Here is a 16,330-nt window from a genome sequence, read left to right on the forward strand (position 1 = left end):
CGCGTCACGTGACGCCCCCCTCCAATCGCGTCGCTCCTCGCCGCGCCGAAGCCAATGAGGCGCCGGCTCCCTTCCCTTCCTGCCGGGTCCTGCGCGGGAGCCGCGCCGCTCGGCTCAACCAATGGAAAAGCGGCGGGCGGTGATGGGCGGCGGGCTCGGCCTATGAGGCGGCGCGGGGGGCGGGGCGGCGGCCGGGCAAGATGGCGAAGACGTACGACTATCTCTTCAAGCTGCTGCTCATCGGCGACTCGGGCGTGGGGAAGACGTGCGCGCTCTTCCGCTTCTCCGAGGATGCCTTCAATGCCACCTTCATCTCCACCATCGGTACGGGCCGCTCCTGGCCGCTCCCCAGCTCCCCTCGCGTCCTCGGGAGGCTCTGGGGCCCCCTCAGCCCCGGGTCGCTGCGGGGCTGACGGGGCCGTGTCGCCGCGTGCCCGGGCCGCGGGTGAGGGAGGCTCCGCTTGTGGTGCCCCGAGAAGTCCCGGCCCCAGCCGGGAGGTGAGGGGGACGCGCGTGAGGCCAGTCTGTGAGGAGGAGGGAAGTAACGCGGCTGTTTCTCGTTCCAGGTATCGATTTTAAAATTAGGACCATAGAGCTAGATGGGAAGAGAATTAAGCTGCAGATCTGGTAAGGCTTTCCTTCTGAAGTGCTGTGAGTTGAGGTCTGGTAGCGCGGTGTTAGTGCGGTGAGACCACGGCTGGGATACTGCGTCTGGTTCTGGGCCCCTGGGTTCAAGGACAGGGAACTGCTTGAGAGAGCCCAGCGCAGAGCCACGAGGGTGAGGAAGGGAGGGGAGCATCTCCCTGATGAAGAGAGGCTGAGGGAGCTGGGGCTCTTAAGCTTGGGGAAGAGGAGACCGAGGGGTGACCTTATTGATGTTTGTAAATATGGAAAGGGTGGGCATCAGGAGGACAGAGCCAGGCTCCTCTTGGCAATATCTAATGATAACACAAGGGGTAGTGGGTGCAAGATGGAACACAGGAGGCTCCCCTTAAATGTGCAAAGAAACTTTTGCACCGTGAGGGTGACAGAGCACTGGGACAGGCTGCCCAGGGGAGCTGTGGAATCTCCTTCTCTGGAAACATTCAAAACCCACCTGGATGTGTTCCTTCATGACCTGACCTAGGTGTTTCTGCTTTGGCAGGGGGACTGGACTGGGTGATCTTTCAAGGTCCCATTCACCCCTTAACGTTCTGTGATTCTGTGGTGTGGAGTAGTGACGTTACCATCATTTTTTTTCCTCCCATTATGCTCTTTAGCTGTTTACGTTATCATAGAAACCAAAAATCTAGTTTTAAAAACTGTCTCAATGGTATGTAAATAAATAAATAAAAAAAATGGTGGCTTTAATTTGGGCATGGTAGCTTGAGTGGTTTGTGTGTTCTGTGTGTTGCAGGGATACGGCTGGGCAGGAGCGGTTTCGAACCATCACGACGGCGTACTACAGGGGAGCGATGGTAGGAGCAACACAGCTTGTGCTAAACATAAACCAAAGGGTGCAGCTCTCACAATCAAAGCAGCTGGGTTGTAATGCAGGACGTGTGTAACTCTCTTCCAAGATGTAAACTCTAACCTGGGTAAACACTTAGAGTCATGCTCCTGTTTCTTAGTGCGGTGCTGGAGCTGTACTGGGACAATGTGGGAGGTCCCAGAGGTGGATTTCCACAGTGACTCACTACAAATACATATCCGGTATGCCTTATCTAGCAAGATACAAACTGCAATTAAATGTTATGTACGGCTCCGAGCCACCTTTTGTTTTAATAGTGCTTGTTAAGTTGTTCTTTTCTGTTATGGACAAGTCTTTAACTCTTGCTTAAACTGATACTGAAATGAGGTGTTTGTCTCCTTAATCTTTAGGGCATTATGTTAGTCTATGACATCACCAATGAAAAATCTTTTGAAAATATTCGGAACTGGGTCAGGAACATTGAAGAGGTAATTTCTGCATTTACTTACTCGATATTGAAGCTGCTGTTTTCCCTCCAAAAATACATAGAAGTTAAATGCTTCAGAAATGTTATGTTTCTTAAAATAATGTGCTGAAGGCTATGTAGAAAAAAAATGAATGAAAATCAGTAATCAGTGTAGAATTTCTTGGTTAACAGTAATTCATTGTGCTTACACAGGAGCAAGCCTTTGTCCTTGTAGAGAGTAGGGTTCCTATAAGGTAATTATTTCTTGCCATGACAAGCAAACTGAGCTGTCATTATGCAGGACACACACTGAGCTATCAGTGCCTGCAGTAAGCTGCTGGGATCAGGTGTTTTGAGGGAGCTCATAAATCTACAGAAAATGCTTAGCACCACCATCTCTATTTTAAGTGCTTGATGACCTGAATCATTGTCTTATCGATATTTGTCTACAAAAAAAATAAGAAGTCCTTTCTTTCGTTTGTTCCTACCTCAGCACGCCTCTCCGGATGTTGAAAAAATGATCCTTGGGAACAAATGTGATGCAAATGACAAAAGACAAGTTTCTAGAGAGCAGGGGGAGAAGGTAAGTGCAACAGCCTGGTCTCCCCCCTGGTTGGTTGTATTTATGGCCGTTCCTGCAGTTATCCAACTAATGTGAAACTTGCTTTTGTTCAGCTTGCAGCAAGCTTTGGAATTAAATTTATGGAGACCAGTGCAAAAGCAAATATAAACATAGAGAATGTAAGTACTGCAACCTTTCTTTTATTTATGTTATAGTAAGTGCAAACAAGCAACAAGAAAGCTTGCTCATCCTGATCATATGCAAAACTCAATTGTTAGATGCTTCAGATGTGTTATTAAATACATGTCCTTGCATCCTTTAAAGGCATTGTGTTCCCAGCTTTATGCTAAATAATTTAACTTGAACTTGGTACTTAGACTGTAACACCAGGGCATTACAGTAACTGGTGTTAGAGCAACATCCTAAAAAAAAAAAAAAAAAAAAAAAAAAAAAGGAAAGAAAGAGGTTTATGCCTCTGCATACAATAGCAACATTTACACAGGATGTCATTTGCCACTATAAAACCTGGGCGTGACCCTGCTGGGGGTGGTGTGTGCTCCTACACAGAGACATGGTAGTGAAGTTAGAAAAGATGCAGACAGGGGAAGGAGCATTAAAACCGGGAGGTGGGAAGGGCAGAACTAGAAACAAAATATTCTTCAGGACCTTGGTGTGTGTAGAAGCTTGGGAAGGCAGCTTACTATTAAACAGAACTGTTGGAGTGCAAGCCGTTAACCGTGTAACTTCTGTTTTGTTACAGGCATTTTTCACTCTTGCCAGAGATATCAAAGCAAAAATGGACAAGAAATTGGTGAGTAACTTTTACTTAGTCCAATCCCTATTTAAAGAGGGGAAGAAAAAAGCCAAATACTAACTACTTTATCACAGTGAGTCAAAAAAACATTTTGTGGCATCTTTCATAGGGGATGCACTGAAGGTTATAGAAATGTAATTCTAGTTATCACAGGCTATGCTCTTGCCTTGGCTTATAAATATTTGGCTCTGCATTTCAGGAATTAGTTGCAGCAGGTGAGGTTTTCTAAATAAAATTCTTTTGTTTGTTTTATTGGAAGCCAAGTGAGAGGTTGAGCAGAGCAGCTTAATGTTACTTTTTGCTCTTTCTGCCTGGAGAACTGAATTGTATGAAGTCCCGGAGGCCCACTTCATTACGCTGTTCCTTATGAAATGAAGTTAATGAAGATTGCATCTACTTTTACTGAACGTTCTACCTTTATGTGGCCAGACGTGCTGGTAGAGCTGTAATATTTTGGGTCTTGCTGACAGTTCTGAGGTATTTTAACAAGAGCCAGATGTCCTATAATTTTTCTAATCTCGTCTGCTTTTTCTTTTATGGAAAGAAGAATAGGCACAGTACGTGTTAGTCAAAGCCAACAGTATCAGATGCAGTTCTCTGACTTCTCATAGTGGCTGATGTAAGGGACAAATAAATGAGTGAAGACTCCTGTTGATTTCTAGTTACCTTTTTTGTGTAATGAAAGGCTTGATTCAAAGTATGGATGCTAGATCTTACAACAGTACTAGAAGCTGTTAAGCATAAATAAGTAACTGAAATTCTTTGCATCTTCAGGAAGGCAATAGCCCACAAGGCAGCAACCAGGGAGTCAAAATCACACCAGACCAGCAAAAGAAAAGCAGCTTTTTCCGATGTGTTCTTCTGTGAGGGACACGGCCTTAATCTGAGCATCTGCTCAACTGAACTGGACTGTGCCTGTTCTGAGTGAGACTTCCTCTGTCTGTGGACTTAGCATTTTCAACACACATTGTCACTTTGTGACCATCTGAATAAGAAATTGTTTATTTTAGTAATTGTCTGACTCTTCAATTTTGGAGATGAAACAAGTTTATTTTTGTCAGATTGCCACTGGGCATATGTATTGTCTAGCAGAGGGAATACAGATCAAATGTGACCTGTAATAGCACCTTTGCTGACAGGCTTCAATCTTATTGTTCACATCTGTAATGTATCCAAATTAGAAAGATTAAGTTATGATCAAAATAAGAAACTGAAATGCCAATATTAATAAAGTACAGGGATGTGTACATGATACATGTGCATATCCATATCTAGATGCATATAAAACAGTTGCATCAAAACATCAAACAAATGCACTTAAGCAAGCAGTACAGGTATGTATATACCTTTTCAGAAGGTAGAAGGAAGCTTTCTACATCTCCACCTTTTTGCTACTACAGAGTAAATCCTTAATCTGCCTAATTACTCAAATATGTTTTTCTAGACAATCCACAAGTACAATTAGAGTAAAAAAAAAATTCAAAGGAATCTATTTAAAAAAAAAAAAGTACTGTAAATGTAATGGTTCCTTACCATCAGGAATTTATTTATCCGTGTTAAAGATGACCATGTTTAATTAAATAATCCACATGTTTAACAGGAGATAATAGATACAATGTGTCCCATGCAAATGATCTGTGGTCTGTTTTTGGAGAAACAGACCGTAGGGACACACTCAGCGTATAATATCGCAGTGGACAGCTTTTCCTTCTCCATTTGAGAATGACTCCAGACCTGTCATGATGTAGTAGCTAGTTATAAATTGTGACAAGAAAATGTATTGCACTGCTTCCAGTTGTGTGTTCTCATGCACACTTGCTCACATATGCAAATAAATGTTGCACATATGAACACTTTCTGAAAACAAACTTTTTAAACTGAGATTTGCCTTGCTGCTGTGTATTGATCATTTCAGATTCCAAGCAGCAACAAACCTGTTAATAGCGTGCATCAATGCAAATGATATTTAGTTCTCAGTGGAAATATTTATTCTTATAAACACAGTCTTGTACATTCCGATGTATAAAATGTACCAGCCTAGTAAAGCACCTAGGTAGCCAGTTGCTCTCCGTTCCGAGCTGTAAGCCTGACTCTAGTTAGATTGATAAAAGGAGCCAGTAAGAGCAATCTACTTAGAAGTCTGCTGTCAAGTAATTGGAATTATGGTATATTTGACCCAAATGAACATATCAGCTGTGTCCTGCAACTCACTGGATTTGTTAACGTGCTGCTTTGTTTACATTGACAACTGCACTTAAGGGTAAAATTAAAGCTCATTTTAATGAATTTACTTACCAGCTTTGCTTTCTTCAAGTTTGTGGTATTACATTCAGGCCTCAAAGTAGCACTCATAAGTGTTACTATAGTTAATTATGAATCTGATAGATATTTAGACTTTATAAATCTGCAGCATGCAATTGGGCTCAACAGGAATATTGCCCCTTTCTCTAAAATAAAAAGAAATTTTATTGCTTAAGTTACTGGATTATAAAAATGCATTTTATATGCCACCAACTTTTTCCTTTTAATAGCTAGCAGATTAAAATGAGCTCTGTTCATTATTAAAATCATATGTAAAACTTCCCTCTAACCAGTACCTTATGATGTTTTGTTCTTGTTTGTGTGTTTGCTTGTGGCTTTTTAGTGTGAGGACGTGGTGAACATGCACCACACTGAATTACATGCAGATGTATTTGTAGGATAAAATCGTATTAAGGTACTGAAGAGCCTTCTAGTCAGTATGTGCTTCAAAGGGTAGGTAATACACAGCTGTAGATTGGGCAAGCAATGCTACTATCTTCGTATAAGGATGCTTTAAAAAAAAAAAAAAAAAAAGACTATGCTTCAAAAAAATAACTGGGGCAAAATTGGGGAGGTGATTCAGGCATGGTCTGAATGCTGTTCTACACAAAACAGATCTGTTTAATGATTTGTTTCTGGCTTAGTAAGCGTGGTTTGTATCACAGCTATCCTTCTTCTTTAATATAGCCAGATGTTGCAGCCAGACATATTTTTGGAAATGACTGGAAAAATCAGTGGTTAATCTAACTTGATATTGTGGGGCTGTTCACCACAACAGTGGGTCTTGCCTGTTGACAGCATCTAAATAGATAACTTGTCCTGAGATGAGAAAGAAATACCCCATTAACTGAAAAGTGGGTAAAACTTGAAGGATTGATTTGTTTTTCATTCCCCAATTTCTAAATCTTATGTTACTATTTTGCATTTAAAAACTAACTCTGTCTGTGAACAACTTCATTTAAACTTATGCTGGTTGTTGCACGTGTTTATATACCTAATTTATATCATGATTTCCAAACTGATTGGTTTTGTTCAAGGAACAATTATGTTACTGCCCTATCTCAGGAAGTTTCACGCAGTTACTGTGACCTACAGTCATCACTGTACTTCTAGGGTATACAGACTCGCAGAAATTATATCAGTGTAAGCAATATGAAACCTCAAAATATGAATGCAAATGTAAGACAGGGAAAGGTTAAAGACACTGCAGTTGCATGTATGCTTGGCTATGTGTTGCTAAATGCTGACATCAAATGTTGGATAAGTACAATATGCAGTTGATGTTTCCATCGCATAATTACACTGTGTTTTTTAAGCATGAATGTTATGAAAACACAATGATCAAAAGAGGTACTGTGTAAATGAATACAGGAATGTATTTATATGTAAGCTTTCTTTAACTAAGATGGAAAAAATCTGAAATTGGATACAGAATTTGTAAAACAGGAACTTTAAGTAGATCCGTAAAGCTAACAATGTGCTTGCTACACGTTCTCAGTGTCTAAATACCACTAAAATATCAGGTAATCAGTTGACACTTGGTTTGTAGAGAAACAAACCCATTTTTGAGCATGTTCTCAAACTCCCTTACTTTAATGAGTATCATAGAATTCTGTGGTTGACCTTATTTTTGAGGCTGATTGCAATTTTTCTGATAGTCTTCACCCTTTCAGGTGTAGAACTGTCAGTAGCTTATCTGTCAACAAACAGTGGAACTGCTGTTTTGATGCTTATGTCGTCTAGTTCCTGTGCAGATAGGCACATCTTATGTTCTTTGACATCAGAGCCTTATGCCACCATCAGACTTTCAGCCTCAGATTTATAAATCCTATGGATTATATTAAGTCTCTTTATTGCTGCTGAAAATTATTCGGTCTCTACTTTCATGTGGGATGCTAATCATCTTACTGACAATTGTTAAGGGTTTTATTGTGGTGGCGATGTGTTTGGCTGATGCTCATACTCAAAAGCTACCGTGATTTCTTGCTCTCTTGGACTTGAAATGGATGGGGTTTAAGCTGGAGAGGAAATGGGCAAATGGCTGCTTAAAGAATGATCTCCATTTCTGCTAGAAGTTCATAGGGGTTGGGAAACAGTGATGACTAACTTGTGTCCTCGTTCATAGTTGAAATAAAGATCTGTTCAATTGAACGTTAATGGTAATGTGCAGTCTGATTATTTCAGGCTGCCTTATTCTTTGACCCATTTCTTTCACTGATCACTGGAGTTCTTGTTTCTGTAGTTAATACATGTCTAACAGGTTGGTCTCTAGCCTTTCAGCAGGAATCATGCTCTAAATTGAGCATGAGTTGGGACTTAAGATTTTGTTTTTGAAGGGAACTTAAGGGAACCAGCATTTTAAAAAGCAACTGTAAACTGTGTGTTTAGAATGACCACTTTTGACTGCCACCCTTCCCACAACTGCTTTCTTAAACACTTCTCATTGATTTTCATGTTTGTATTAAAAACAAAACTGTTTTTATTACAGTATGTATGTTTTTACTCTGTTGTACAGGACCCTGAGCACTGCATAAATAAACTTCTTATGAAAAGAGAATTTTAAAAAATTAGTTTGTCAGTTCCGTTCATCATTACTACATACAGATTCTTGTGTGGAAAACAGGACACTTTTAAAAACAGAAAAGAGTGACAGGAATCTGGGATAGGATCTTATTTTGTTGTTTAAAGTATGTTGACTTTTCATTACAGTTTCTAAAGTAGAGAGCACTTCCTGATACCTTTCTGTCCTGGTCCTCAGTACTGTAATGGATATCTGTGACACACTAGGAGAATACTTCAGCAAATTGCTTCACTGAACCATTTATTAAAACTGGTAAAGCCGATCAGTGGCGTTGTTTACACAATTTTTAATTAAATATGATTTTTCTAAAATTATTTTCAAAGTAGGTAGCATTCTCAGGACTTCAAAACCTGAGCTGATTGAGTACTTACTGCACTCTTGTTAAGGAAGACCAAGTTCTGTGGGCAACAATATGTTTTCCTGAACTAGAACTACATTTGTCTCTCAGGGGAAAAGGAGTAGGTCAGTAGGAAATGGTATAGGGATTTGTGAATGTAGAGTGAGTCTATAATGTTTTTGTTTTTAGTGGATAGTAGGGTATTTTCTTAGGATTTTTTTTAGAAGCTAATTTTTTAGAATTTGATACAAGTTCCTTTCCTATCTGCTGGTATCTGAAATGAAAAGTAAGATTTTTTTCTATATCACTGTCTAGACTTGCTGTAGTTGGGGAAGGGGATAGGAATAGACAATTTTAGAAAAACACACACCTGGGAAATTATAGAGAAACTTCAGTGAAGATGGATTGTTCCTTCTAAAGAGGTAGACAAGAGAAAGGGTTCTCTGACTGGTTCTGTTTCCAGAAATCGTCAGCTGTGGTCCTCTCATTTATCACTCTCATGGATGGTAGTCTCAAGAGAAATGATAGTTGTTGCAGGTTCAAGAAGCACTCCTATCATTAAGTTTTTCTAGGTTCAGATTCGAATGTGAAATGTGCTATTAAAAAAAAAAAAAAAGGAAGCAATGTTAACTTACATACCAGTGTACTCCATTCAAGGGGATTGACTACAATTAACCCTAGGATGGTAGTATAAGTTGGAAACTATTCGGACACTTGCAAGAAATAGTTACATTAAATAAATGGAAGATTTAGAATGCTGCTTTATATAAGTAATGCATCAGAAACCATGCTTGGACAATGTTACACATCAACTGAACTAATCTCATACTTACCAATGTAGCCTAAGTGCTAATACCAACTTTTATAGTTACTAGGACTTATTTTTTTTTTTAATTATAAAAAAATACATAGGAGGTTTATAAACCAATCATCACATACAAGCCTCTGCTTTCTCATGCATCTGGCAGCTTCACTAGAAACTGCCGGGAAAGGAAGACCAGTGATGTGTAATGACTGAGGAGACAGGAAATGCATGTTTTGGAGACTTCTGATAAAAACCAGAGCAATTAGGTATTATAAATTAAAAGCAAATATTACCTGAGGAAATCTGGAGCTCGTATTATCATGTGCTGAAAGTCTTCCAAAGAAAGCTTGCCGTCGTTGTCCAGGTCAGCTTCATAAATCACCTTTTCACATACAAGACGAACTTCTTCTGGGGTAAGCTCGTTGCGGGTCAGTTTGTTAACAGTTTTCTCCAGATCTGATTTGCATATGTAGTCATCATTGTTAAAATCTGTCAGAGGAAACAAAATGAATTCCATGTAAGAAAGGTCAGTATTTCACGTGGCTGACTGCCAAGACTTAATAGGAAGGGTTTAGTTTCCAGGCCGTAATGTACTGATGTAAGCACAACTTTCAAATGAGATAGGAAGTTACACGTATTTGTATAAGAATTCAAGAAGAGCAAAATAAAAATACTGGTTTCATGTCTCTTTATCGTACCTAAGGTAACAATTGTGAATAGCTTAATGGCTAAATGTAGTCTAGTGATAATTAAATCATCCTAGCAAATCAGTACTACTGAATTAACTGTCAGTAACAGGAAGTTAGAGAAGGGGCTGTTCGGTTTTGGTGGGGGTTCACTTTAAGATTTTGCTGAATTGCAATATTTTATTTATTTATGTATATAAATTTGCCCTTGGAGAAAACTGCTAGAAGTGTGATCTCCACCTAACCCAAGTCAAAACCACACTGCAGCTTTATGGGCAACCAAATCCTTTGTGATGCACTTTTCAAGGCAGTTTCAAGTATTTCTTAAATCTTTATCAGTTCTTGAAAACTGCAGATAAATTCAAGTTGTAAATTTTATAGTAAATCCTAATCCCGATTAAATAAGAATAGAGACAAGGGGGTGTAAAGGGAGTTTTTGGAGAGAGAATGGGTGTTTGAATGCAATGCAGAGAAAAGCTGTATTAAAAACACATCCAACTAGAAAACATTCTGGTGGCAAAATAGATTATTTTACATTCATATGTGCAGTTACAGGCTTTTCCCAAAGTTTTTGCTTTTGTTATTGTTTTTTGCCTATGTCACTCACCATAAATTTTAAAAGCATAGTAAGCTTTTAAGTCCCTGGGAGCCATTTCACTCAGCACAGAAAACATGTCCAAAAAGTCATCTAAAGTCATATTGCCGTCTCCATCCTCTGAGAAAACCTCAGCTATCCGCTGGCGGAATGGATTGTCCTGGGAAACATAACAGAAGAGCGAGAGAAGCTCATTTTTACTAGCATTTATTTCAGTGCAGATAAGATACAACTCGAGCAAGATTGTTTTTGTTGTAACCCCTTTTTGGCAGTCAAATACTCCTTTTTCAGCTCTTTTGTTCTTGTCTAATTTATCAGAGTTAGATACAGCTGCAGCTGCCTTCAACCACTGTTCAATTTCAGGGGATTTTCAAGGAATCACTAGAAGCTTCCAGAAAGACTTGACTTTAGTAGCCAAAATTTATTTGTATTTCATCCTCCCAGCAATTAGTACTGAATGAATTATTAAAAAAGGGTAGATTAAACCGAAATGTGTCACTTGATTCTTGTTGTGCTCTTCGGTCTGTACCTTCAGCTCTGGCATGCTGCCAATGAGTTCATAGGGAAGTGTCACGTCTGGTTTATCCGTGTAGTCGAGTGGAACTAGCTGTGGGGCTAGATCTCGGTATCTGTAAAACAGTCTGAAATAGAAAGAAAGGCTCGTTTAGGGAACAAGTCATTTAGACCTCTGAGATTAATGTGTTTGCCTTTTCCATCTCATTCTTCACACTCTGCATCCTTTACCGGAGGGTTGATATCAGTCTCTAAATAGCATTTGTTATGCCCTGTAGTTATTGTTGGAAGAGACAATATTAAAGAACAACATAGTATAAATGGTGGAAAATACAAAGCCTTCATGCTTACAGAAGTACAAAAAAATGCTTACACAGGTTGGGCAGCCAAGCCACTACATAAGGCGTATCTAAAAAAAGATTTTTCACATACTTTCAGATTCACTTCTACATTGCCAGCAATGGTATTCAGACACACAGTGTATTTAGAATTTATGTATTTATGATAACAAGGCACATGACCTTCAACCTGAAGGTCCACTTAATCACTTTCAAACACACACAAAAAAAATTTTGCAAGGCAAAAGGGATCTGTTTTTCAAGTCCACAATGAATAAGACCAAAAATAACGAACTTAACTGGAGCATGAAAGAATCAGTTTAAATGTCAGAATAAAACCCTGGATGACTAAAGACATAGCCAAAGAAAGAGATGTCTGGGACCAACTCTAGCAGGTTTTTATTCACTCCACGTATCTCTGTTTTTCCATAGAACTGAGGTTTGGGAGATAGAAAACATGCATAGACATTTGAATGCATTTACTACTTTTTCAGCATGTTATTTGCTTCAGTTCTTTATGCTAAAGGATCCCATTCATAGCTGTTATCAACAAAACAATAGGGTAGAATTTTAAAAGGGATCCTTATCAATAATAAATGTCTTATTCATGACGCAGAGGTTCTGGCATCTATTTACTACATGGAAAGGCAGATAGATTTCAGTTATTACAGATTCATTCATATTTCATTTGATATTGAATTCATACATGGATATCAAGGTTCTAAACAGGGACATTTGCACAAAATTGTTATTCATGCTCTGTGCTTCAGAGAGATTAGCAAATAATGTCTGATGACCTGTTGAGAAATGCAGGAACTGAATGAACAGTTATTATTTTCTGCTAATATGCCCAATGGTTAGTAAAGACAATGAAACTTCAATGTTATGTACATTACTATCTGTGTAAATATATATGTATTTATGATAGGAGAACAAGTTCAAGTTTTCAGTGAAGGCTCTCAGTCTCATATGAACGGAATACCAAACCTGTTTCTAGTAGATCCTGTGGCCAGAGATAAATGGAGTATTTGATGAGGCTCATGAAGGCTCCAGGAAAAATGCACCTTAGAGTACCACTACTAATTATTTACATGAAGACATGAAGAAAATGTGAATAACATTTGACAAAATCATTTATGATTTCGTAAAACAGGCTACATGTCCCAGTGACTAACAGTACACTTTGAAGTGCTTGACTATAAATGAGGTGAGGGAATGTAGAAGTCAATGACAAAGTACACACTAAGATATACTCTGTTACACTTATTTCTGGCATAGAGACTGGTACCTTAACATAAAATTTATCTGTACATAGTTACATAGTTTTTGTAAACTAAAAAAAAAAAAAAAAAAAAGCACGTTGTCCAAATGTATCACTTATCACTTTAATTTTGTATAAATATTTTTAATATCCTATATGTAATCTGTTTTGTAGAAATTTTCATATTTTATACATAAAACACACACACAAGACTCACCTCAAAATTTCTTTCCTTGTAAAGAACGTGCAGTCCTATGAAATAAGAAATGACATAATATGTAATGACAGGTTTTAGCATGCATTGGCCCTAAGTTTTCCACTACAGTGACTCAAATGGAATTATATTGTAATGTATGTGGCTAAGCACTAATACTCTTTCCTTTTGGCACATAATTTATACTTTATAACCTTTCCTGATGTAAGAATCCAAGCATGTTCCTAAAAACCTTTGCTGTAATTTAATACTCTTACTTAGTAATTTTTAAAGAAACTGCTTAAAACAAAACAAAACAAAACAAAACAAAAAACTACTTGCCATTATTCAATATTCTGTCTTCATACCCATTTAGTTTGTTTTGTACCTGATATGCATCCAGTTGCTCTGGAGTGAAAATGGTTTGCTTGTTGCCCATTTCTGGCTCTGACTGCTGAGTCTTGTCCTATCATTCTTTCCTCAAAGTCACCTTTATAGCTGGTCTGGATATTCAGATATTAAAAGCTACAACAATGAGGTTCAGGTAAAGCAGAGGATCAAGTAACCAGCTTCCCTATTCCACAGGCTGCAAAGAGTCATAATAGGAGCATTTCATCAAATCTCTAGTCTGACTACTCAAGGCTCTTATCCAGCATCACTCACCTGTCTCCTGTGTGCATAATAAAGACTCACGTTACAGTATTTAGCCAAACAACTAATAGGTTCTTGTTTGTGTCTTTAGAGCAGCAGATGGACTTCATGGACTGCACAATTTCATTCCTTCATATGGTAAATTACCTGAAAAGTGTTAGCAATGTCTCACTTTTCTCTATAATATGCATTGTGTACTGTCCACTAATGTTAATGGCAGTTTGCACTTAGGTAGTACCTATGAAGCCCTCTCAGTCTATTTATTCCCCCATTATCTATTAATGTACATTATCACTGGTTAGTTGCTATTAATGTGACATACATGCATGTAAGTACATATATGTTCTTTACACTGAAAATGCATGTGAATATGCAGGTTATACATAAAAACAGAAATATGCTGGTAAGGGCTTTATGAAATGTGAAACACAAGGGCAGAGGGAGGACCTGACAGCACTACTACGGCCTGTGGTGGGCTGCCTGATTTATTGCCAATGGGTAGGCAGTAACATCTTCATTTTTTGGTCCTTCATACCGTCTGTCCAGGAGGTATGTCTGGTGTCTGATTTTTTGGTGGCCAAATCTACTCTCTGCAGTGAAGATATACCGGCCTTGCTCAAAATAAGCAAAGATCAGAGAATCATTAAGGTTAAAAAAAAAAAACCTTCAAGATCATGTGGACCAACCACCCCCCTACCACCAATGTCACCCACTAAACCATGTCCCTAAGCACCAGGTCCAACCTTTCCTTGAACATCCCCAGGGACGGTGATGCCACCACCTCCCTGGGCAACCTGTCCCAACACCTGACCGCTCCTTGTGAGAAGAAATGTCTCCTAATTTCCAACCTGAACCTCCCCTGGCGCAACTTGAGGCCATTCCCTCTGGTCCTACCACTGGTTATCTGTGAGAAAACGCCGACCCCAGGCTCCCTGTAGAGGTTGTTGCAGAGAGCAATGAGGTCTCTTTTGAGCCTCCTCTTCTCCTGACCAAATCCCCTCAGCCACTCCTCACAGGACTTGTGTCCCAAACCCTTCAGCAGCTCCGCAGCCCTTCTCTGACCTCAAACTCTTTAAAACTCTCTAAAAGATGCCTCAGAATGGGTCTGTTCGGCGTGGAGCCGGGTGTGTGGGGAGGGCACAGGGCTTTGGGTCAGGCTCTTGGCACTGCCGGGCTCACGGGGCCGCCCGGTGCTGCCGGATTTTTCCCTCACAGGAAAAAAGGAAAAGAAAAAAAACAAAAACAAAAACAAAAACGGGACCGTTCTCGCCGCCAGAGGGCGGCTGGGGCGGCCATGGCGGACTACGAGGCGGTGCAGCGCGGCCCGCTGCGGCTCAAGGGAAGCGGAGCCGGGCTGGGGGCCGGCAAACGGTGAGGGGACGGCGGCGGAGGGGAACCGGAGAGGGGCTGGGGACCGGGGCCGGGCGCTGGGGACCCGGTGAGGGAGTGGGGACCCGGTAAAGGGCTGGGAACCGGGGCCGGGCGTTGGGGACCGGGGCCGGGCGCTGGGGCCCCGGGGCCGGGCGCTGGGGCCCCGGGGCCGGGCGCTGACCGCTCGCTGTCTTCAGGAAGAAGAAGAAGGCGAAGGACAAGGCCCAGATCCTGGAGCAGATCGTGAGCAGCAAGAAGCAGGAGGAGGAGAAGAAGCGCGGCCTGGATAAGCGGACCCCGGCCCAAGTGGCCTACGAGAAGATGCAGGAGAAGCGGGTAGGGCCAAGACCCCTCCTGGGAGTCCCAAAGCCCCAAAGGCTCCCTCAGATGTAGCCTCTGAGGGGGTACTGTGAGTAACCAGCCACTCTTGTGTCTTCTTCCAGCAAATGGAGAGGATCCTGAAGAAAGCGTCTAAAACCCACAAGCAGAGAGTTGAGGTGAGCAGAATTATCCCGATTTACTCCTACTCGCATGTATCTATCAGCACGCAGGCTTGCTGGGCTGGAGGAGCTCTTTTATTTCTGTGAAACACATAAGCTGTGAGAACAGCATCTTGTAATTCAATAGTGGTGATGTCTGTGTCATGTGTTAAATGTTGTGTTTTCTCATCCTCTAGGACTTCAACAGGCACCTGGATACTCTGACTGAGCATTATGACATTCCGAAAGTCAGCTGGACCAAGTGAATGGACTGCTTTTCGGGGCTTTGCATCAGGAGTTCTGTTTGTATTGAACGGGGTTGCCATGTAAATCTGTGTATTCTTGATATTGAGTATTTAATATATCTTCTGAACGTTTATGACCTTGTACTGTCTTATTTAATTGTATTTTAAAATCAAATATTCAACAAAATTTCTTGGCTAGTGAACGCTGGTTTATAGAGTTGCAGAGAGCTATTTTTTTTAGTGCTCAAAGTCAGATTAAGGCCAAAGTCAATTGCTTTGAGCTAACTGGAAAATGTACTTTTATTTGTTCAATACTAACAGTTCTCCTTTTTAGAAGTGAAGAGTCAGCTTTTCTTGTAAGTTACAGGACCTGTATAATTTCTATCTATACATACTGGGGAGGAGGGGGTGTGTGCGGTGTTCTAAAATCCTCTTGTACCTTTACTTCTGATGTAACTTCTTATTAAAATCCTGCTTTCATCTTTCATTTTGGTGCTGACTTCCCTATGAAATGAGGGGCAGTGCACTGATGAGGAAGCAGTGCACATGGAGGAGATCGTTTTATGTGGATTAAACGTAACAACCTAAACCATATCCTTTGTATTTGCATTCACTGCTATGCGAAGTGCTCCTGTGGAGTTGTTTGTGTTGTTTTTGAAGTGCTTGCCTGCATTTACAACTG

At 40.3% G+C, this 16,330-nt stretch overlaps 3 protein-coding genes across 4 annotated transcripts; 2 read left to right on the forward strand and 1 right to left on the reverse strand.

Annotated features, from left to right (window-relative positions):
• Window positions 1-197: 197 nt before the first annotated feature.
• Window positions 198-8,150, forward strand: RAB8A (RAB8A, member RAS oncogene family). The gene is made up of 8 exons (XM_084302879.1): window positions 198-324; window positions 567-627; window positions 1,397-1,457; window positions 1,861-1,938; window positions 2,410-2,499; window positions 2,592-2,657; window positions 3,239-3,289; window positions 4,067-8,150. Exons 1-8 carry the CDS (start codon window positions 201-203, stop codon window positions 4,157-4,159), a joined length of 624 nt encoding a protein of 207 aa, XP_084159005.1. The 5' UTR covers window positions 198-200; the 3' UTR covers window positions 4,160-8,150.
• Window positions 8,151-9,085: 935 nt separating this feature from the next.
• Window positions 9,086-13,341, reverse strand: CIB3 (calcium and integrin binding family member 3; the record flags this gene model as incomplete). Of its 2 annotated transcripts, XM_084302561.1 has the most annotated exons (6): window positions 9,086-9,107; window positions 9,610-9,805; window positions 10,610-10,757; window positions 11,127-11,238; window positions 12,927-12,961; window positions 13,291-13,341. In XM_084302561.1, the coding sequence occupies 6 exons, from the start codon at window positions 13,339-13,341 to the stop codon at window positions 9,086-9,088; spliced, it is 564 nt and encodes a 187-aa protein (XP_084158687.1). The 2 variants fall into 2 exon arrangements, with proteins under 2 accessions (XP_084158687.1, XP_084158688.1); XM_084302562.1 differs by lacking the exons at window positions 11,127-11,238; window positions 12,927-12,961.
• Window positions 13,342-14,808: 1,467 nt separating this feature from the next.
• Window positions 14,809-16,135, forward strand: FAM32A (family with sequence similarity 32 member A). Its single transcript, XM_084302455.1, has 4 exons — window positions 14,809-14,924; window positions 15,122-15,260; window positions 15,368-15,421; window positions 15,601-16,135. Exons 1-4 carry the CDS (start codon window positions 14,848-14,850, stop codon window positions 15,667-15,669), a joined length of 339 nt encoding a protein of 112 aa, XP_084158581.1. The 5' UTR covers window positions 14,809-14,847; the 3' UTR covers window positions 15,670-16,135.
• Window positions 16,136-16,330: the final 195 nt, after the last annotated feature.

The sequence above is a fragment of the Netta rufina genome (assembly GCF_964035555.1).
Source record: "Netta rufina genome assembly, chromosome: 28".
Classification (NCBI taxonomy): domain Eukaryota; kingdom Metazoa; phylum Chordata; class Aves; order Anseriformes; family Anatidae; genus Netta; species Netta rufina.

Bases quoted from the DNA above. Each gene is read 5' to 3' on its own strand.
- RAB8A (XM_084302879.1), top strand. From the start codon at position 201: ATGGCGAAGACGTACGACTATCTCTTCAAGCTGCTGCTCATCGGCGAC. The intron at 1,939-2,409 runs GTAATTTCTGCA...TTCCTACCTCAG, and splicing joins GGGTCAGGAACATTGAAGAG to CACGCCTCTCCGGATGTTGA. The intron at 2,658-3,238 runs GTAAGTACTGCA...GTTTTGTTACAG, and splicing joins CAAATATAAACATAGAGAAT to GCATTTTTCACTCTTGCCAG.
- FAM32A (XM_084302455.1), top strand. From the start codon at position 14,848: ATGGCGGACTACGAGGCGGTGCAGCGCGGCCCGCTGCGGCTCAAGGGA. The intron at 14,925-15,121 runs GTGAGGGGACGG...CGCTGTCTTCAG, and splicing joins GGGCTGGGGGCCGGCAAACG to GAAGAAGAAGAAGGCGAAGG. The intron at 15,261-15,367 runs GTAGGGCCAAGA...GTCTTCTTCCAG, and splicing joins AGAAGATGCAGGAGAAGCGG to CAAATGGAGAGGATCCTGAA.